Source organism: Glycine max, chromosome 12 (assembly GCF_000004515.6).
Source record: "Glycine max cultivar Williams 82 chromosome 12, Glycine_max_v4.0, whole genome shotgun sequence".
Taxonomy (NCBI): Eukaryota; Viridiplantae; Streptophyta; class Magnoliopsida; order Fabales; family Fabaceae; genus Glycine; species Glycine max.
In genome coordinates, this window is record NC_038248.2 from 23,910,489 (window position 1) to 23,916,682 (window position 6,194).

Genomic DNA, 6,194 nt, shown 5'->3' on the forward strand with positions numbered 1-6,194 from the left:
TTGTTTTTTAGTTTATTTTTATCAATAGCAAGTATTCTTGTACTTTTCAACAATAGAATTGAAACTTGATAATTTTGTTTCTTAAATATATAGTAAGGAATTTAATTTCTAGTTTATGCGTATTAAAAACATATGTGGTGAGAGGTCAATTCGTTAAATAGATATCAGTATTTCAATAGATTAGCCATTAACTTTCAACTGGATTCATCCAAAATTTAGCAATCTTTTTTAAGAATAATAACAATGGACTAAAATATAGTTATATCATTTTTAAAAATAAAATATTTCTTAAGAATCGATTTAAAAACTTAAATGAAATGAGGTCAGATATCGATACTAACATATGAAAATAGGAAGGAGGAAATAAAAAAAAATGTAATGTTCAATAATCCAATAAAGAGAGGTTATAGTCGTTTAATTTGTTAATTGATATTAAGACCTCGTGTAATTTATTAATTTTATGTTAAAATAATTAAACACATGAAATAATTGAAGAACAGAATAAATAGTAAAAAATAATAAAAGAAATTAAAAAATATTTTTTTACTAAAATAAACGATGAAATATATAAAAGAATGTTTCCATTATTTAATTGATTCTTTACAAATTTGATTCTGTTTTCTTTTTTTGGTAGATCTAATAATACTATTCTGTAATCACCGGGGCCCAATTCAACGTATCTGCATTAAAAAAAATTAAATAAATCTACACGTCTCCGAAACGGCTATTTTAAAAGATGAATCTCTCTTACAAAAAGAAAATGAGGTAAATCGCAGTAATAATAAAATCTAGCATATCTATTTTTTTTTTAAAATTATTTGGGTTGCTTCACATAACTATACAAGCAAACAAATAACCGTTACCACAAATAATAAGGACTTGCATCTATTAGTCAAATGCCTCAGGTTCAACTCTTAAATCATGTTAAAAGAAAAATACTTATATTTTGTACGTTATAATTTTCAAGAAAGGTTTATCATTGATTTTAACCGGACAACTTCATATAATATCATGATTAATAAAAAAGAAGAAGCTAATGAGGCTGGCTTGTCCCAACACTCAAGTGAGGCTGGCTTGTCCTATCGCCCTTTTCTATTGCGACTATCTGATTTGAATTTGACTTAATTTGTGTAAATATTACAACTATAATAACAAAAGTTTAGGTATCTAATGTACAAACAACGAGACCTGTGATTGTGAAAAGCTTAGTGCAATGTTATAACAAACAACGAGACCTGTGATTGTGAAAAGTTTAGTGCAATGTTATAGTCCAATGGAGACACAAAATGCACAAGCCACCAGAAACCCTGACCTAAACATTGAAGTATGGCCCCTCCTACTCGTTATATTGTCTCAATGACACAAGACATGGCTATAAATTTGACCTAGGCATGATTATTTGAATAGCAATTTATTATCAAATAGGCATAGACAGCTGTTGTGAGTGGGTGGCAAGTAGGAGCACCTTCAAATCCATGTCCATGGCTTTCTTTAATTTGTTCGTTTTCTAAAGAAATTAAAATAATGGATATGAAATTTTTAATTTGTTATAAACATAGAAGGACTAGTTTGGTTCATATCTCTCTTTCCATATTGATTTCTCACTTTCTAAACCGGCCCCATTTTGTTTATTCACTTTTTTTTTTCAATTTTCTGTTTAGCCACTGAGCTATTCCAATACATAGTATACTGTACACAAAAATTTATTATCTTTTAATTTTAATTTAATGCTACTTTTCAGTCTATTATTTTTTATAATTATTTTGTTTTAATATATTAAATTTTAAAAATTTCATTATGTCACTTTAAGTTTTTAAAATATTTCATTTTGATTTTTTTTTTAATTTTTGTTAATAAACATTAATGTCTCATTAACATTTAAATTTTTAAATAATTAATTAACATTGTAGTTATTTTTAGGCTTAATTGTAAAATTTGACTTTCTATTATGTCTATTACACTAAATCGGTCATCTTATTTTTTAATTCACTATTTGAATCCCCTTATATTTTAAAATACATTACCTTAGTCCTCATTTTAACCTTAACCATTAAATTTTAAACATTGGCTAGACTAAAAAGTTGACCAATATTTTTTTAAAAATAAGAAATTAAAAAAATACTTAAGCAAATACTAAAATTATAGTTCTTGAAGTGAAAAACACACTCTTTTATCATTACACTCAAGTGCTCATTTAAATATTTGGTACAAAATATAGAATTAATATAATTTTTATACAAAAATAGTTTAAAATTCGATTTTTTTTAATTTATTATATTTTTATAATTTTATATATTATATTTTTTAAAATAATACTTGCGATTTAGTGATAATATTTTTTTTATCTATATTAAGATATTCATGTTATTTATTATAATATAAATAAAAAATAATGTCAATAAATTACATCTATAAATATTTTTAAAAATATAAAATACTTTCATTTTATTTAATTATGTATCTTTATTATATATTTTAATTCTCTAAAAAAATTTCCTACATGATTAAATAAAGTTAAATATTAAATCACATATATAAATATTAAAAAGATAATAAAATATTGTTATTTTATAAAATTATAATTTATGTAAAAAATATATATTAAAGATAAAATTTATACTATATTTATTTTATAAAATAAGTTTTGGACAGTGTCATAAAAATACATAATATTATAAAAATATAATATATAAAATAAAAAATAAAACTTATATAAGTATACATATTCTAATTTACGTGAAAATAAAATTTAATCTTATATGTTATATTTTAAAAGATAATATATAAGATTATAAAAAAATAATAAATTAAAAAAGAATACAATTTGAATTTTAAATTATTTTCGCATAAAAATTATATTAATATTATATTTTGTACTAAATATTTAAATGAGTACTTAAGGGTAGTAATAGAAGAGTATGTTTATTACTTTAATGATGATGATTTTAGTTCTTCTTTAACTATTTTTTTTAAGTTCTTATTTTTAAAGAAAAATATGGATAAATTTTTTTAATCTGATCAACGTTTAAAGTTTAACCGTCAATCATTAGTCAGACTGAAACTAAGATAATATATTTTGAAATATAAGGAGATTCAAATAATAAATTAAGAAATAGAAGAATGATTTAGTGTAATAGACAAAATAATAGAACAAATTTTGCAATTAAACCTTATTTTTAATCATCATTATCTTTATCTTATTTTAAAAATTATAAACCGCCATAAACTGTGTCGCGTTAGCTTCTGATTAAGACCCAATCGTTGCCGAGCACGTCCAGCCTCGATTTGCCGTCGATCTTTCAAAGAAGAACCAGCATCAACGACACCATCTGCATTGAGAACTCTGTCTCCGTCATCGTGGTGTTGTCGATTTTGGACAGTATAAGTAAGATTCCAGCAAGGACGTTTTTAATGGACCAGATCTGAAACTCACTTCCATCACCCCTCTTCTTGCTTGAGATCTAAAACCAGATCTGATACGCAGCACGCCAGCAAAGGAATCCGAATCTGAAGCGCAGCGTGGAGGCACCGGTAATTTTGTAGCTTGAGCACAAAGCACAAACCTTTCTACCAATTTGCCGAAGCAGAAGGTCCCCACATGCCTTGGGGACAAAAGTGTAGGTGAAATTATCGGACTTTTGTCCAACATGTAGCATTTTGCGATAGAGAAAAATGGCTCTCGAGGGAGAAATGTTGCAATTGTAGTGTAATCCCTGTTAGCTGTAATTCAAAATATTAGATGTAAGTTTGGTAGTTTGTTTAGTTAGTTGAGTGTGATAAGACAGTGATTGAGGCTGAACTTGAGCTGTATAAATAGCCTCTATGTAATTCAATTCTATAATACAATTCATCTCATTTTAGTATATGCCTTTTCCTGGTTTTCTCTCTTTCTCCCCAACAGATTTGGTATCAAGAGCACTAAGTCTTGGGACTAGGTGGGATAAGAGAGGTGTGAATTGAGAAAGAGTGGTGAGAGATTCAAATAGTGTGGATCCTTCAAGTGTGAAACAACTGAGAGTTGTGAGTGAAGCAACCTGTGAGGCATTGAGAATCAAGATTTGGCAGATTCTGGATCTTGCTAGATCTTGCAAAAGAATCTTGGTGATTGCTAGAAAAGCTTGAGTGTGGATCGATCAAGATAGCATCATGAATGGCCATGTACCTGGAAATTTACCAGTTCTTGATGGGAAAAACTGGTCCAAATGGAGTGTGCAGATGAGAGCCCTCTTTGGTTTTCAGGATGTCTATGAGGTGGTTCAGAATGAGATTGAAGAGCCTACAGCCAGCACACCAGATGCTCAAAGACAAGTTTTGAAGGATTTGAAGAAGAAAGACTGTAAGGCACTTTTTTTCTTGCATCAATGTGTTGACTCTGCACATTTTGAAAAAATTGCAACTGCCACAACTTCGAAGGAGGCATGGGATATCCTAGCAAAAGCCTGTTCTGGTGATGGCAGGTTGAAGAAAGTGAAGCTAAACACTTTGAAGAGACAATATGAGCTACTCCAGATGGAAGACAATGAGAGGATCTGTGATTACTTCACAAGATTGTTCATAATTGTGAATCAAATGCAAGAATATGGTGAGAGATTCAAGGATCAAGATTTGGTAGAAAAGGTGATGAGAACTCTAACCCCTCAATTTGATGGGAGAGTTGCTGCTATCGAAGAGGCAAGGGACCTGTCTGAGATTAAAATCGAGCAGTTGCAAGCCTCTCTAGAAGCATATGATCTGAAGATGAATGGGAGGAGCCCAGCAAGATTGCAAGATCAGGCCTTGTATGCTTCGAAACAGAAGCAAGGTTGGAAGAACAAGAAGTGGAAATGAAATGCTAAGAGATATAGAAACAAGTATGAAGGAAAGAATCCTTCAGCTCAGGGCAAGTTTGATCAAAATGACTATGCTCTGGAACAATCTATGTCATATGGCAGAAAAAGGGAAGCATGTTCAGGCAATAAGGCTGGAAAATGAAGGTTTAACAAAAGCAAGATCAGATGCTACAATTGTTAAGGCTGGGGTCATTTTGATAATGAATGTGGAAGTGCAGATGCAAGAAAGAAGAAGAAGAAATACATCAGAAATGAGGCTCACATGGCACAAGCAAAACAAGCAAAACAGGAAAGTGATAGTGATTCAGAGGTGGAAGCAATTGTGTTGATGACAACAATCTGCAATTTCAGCAACAATGGTGATGCAGAAACATGGTATTTGGACACTGGATGTTCAAATCACATGACCTGTAATCTGAATTGGCTTGTGAATCTTGGTAATAGCAGGAGGTGCACCATAAAATTTGCAGATAACAGTACTGTGAAGAGCATGGGAGTTGGAAATGTTGCTTTCAAAAGGAGTGATGGAAGTCTAGCAATAATAGAAAAAGTGATGTATGTGCCAGATATGAGGTATAATCTGATGAGTTTGGGTCAGCTTCTTGAAAAGGGTTTCTCAGCATCCTGAAGAACAAGTTTATGGATTTACTAGACCTAGGTGATGTAAGAGTGTTCAAAGTTCCATTGTCCAGAAACAGAACCTTTCAAGTGAATATGAATAATGCTGATGTGCAGTGTTTAGCATCAACTGCCAATGAAGATGAGAGTTGGCTTTGGCATTCTAGACTTGGGCATTTGAATTTCAAGGGCCTGAATCAACTCCAGTCACAGAAGCTAGTTGATCGCCTGCCCAGAATTAGAATTCCTCACAGAATCTGTGAAAGATGCTTGACAAGTAAGCAACTTAGGAACTCCTTCAAATCTGAATCACCTACTAGAGTAATTGAAGTGCTAGGAGTTGTATACTCTGATGTATGTGGCCCACTGGAAGTTTCTTCAATGGGAGGTAACAAATATTTTGTGACCTTCATTGATGAGTTTAATAGGATGATGTGGCTGTACCAGATAAAAGCCAAGAGTGAAGTGCTTTCTATATTCAAGGAGTTTAAGGTGTTGAGTGAAAAACAAAGTGGAAAAGCAATCAAGGTTATTAGAACAGATGGTGGAGGGGAGTATACATCAAAGGATGTCGAATTTTTCTGTATCCAGCATGGCATAATTCATGAAGTTACTGCTCCATATACTCTTCAGCATAATGGGTTGGCTGAAAGGAGGAATAGGACAATAATGAACATGGCTAGATATATACTGAAGGAGAAAAACCTGCCATCAAAATTTTAGGGAGAAGTTGTGTCCAATGCAGTC

At 30.9% G+C, this 6,194-nt stretch overlaps 1 protein-coding gene across 1 annotated transcript; it reads left to right on the forward strand.

The window, feature by feature from the left end:
* The first annotated feature begins 4,146 nt into the window (after positions 1-4,146).
* Positions 4,147-5,457, forward strand: LOC102668964 (uncharacterized). The gene is made up of 3 exons (XM_006593153.1): positions 4,147-4,801; positions 4,932-4,973; positions 5,048-5,457. The coding sequence occupies exons 1-3, from the start codon at positions 4,147-4,149 to the stop codon at positions 5,455-5,457; spliced, it is 1,107 nt and encodes a 368-aa protein (XP_006593216.1).
* Positions 5,458-6,194: the final 737 nt, after the last annotated feature.

Excerpts from the sequence above, each read along its gene's own strand:
- LOC102668964 (XM_006593153.1), top strand. The coding sequence starts at position 4,147 with ATGAATGGCCATGTACCTGGAAATTTACCAGTTCTTGATGGGAAAAAC. Across the intron at positions 4,802-4,931 it reads TGCTTCGAAACAGAAGCAAG|AAAAAGGGAAGCATGTTCAG; the intron begins GTTGGAAGAACA and ends GTCATATGGCAG. Across the intron at positions 4,974-5,047 it reads AATAAGGCTGGAAAATGAAG|ATGCAAGAAAGAAGAAGAAG; the intron begins GTTTAACAAAAG and ends GTGGAAGTGCAG.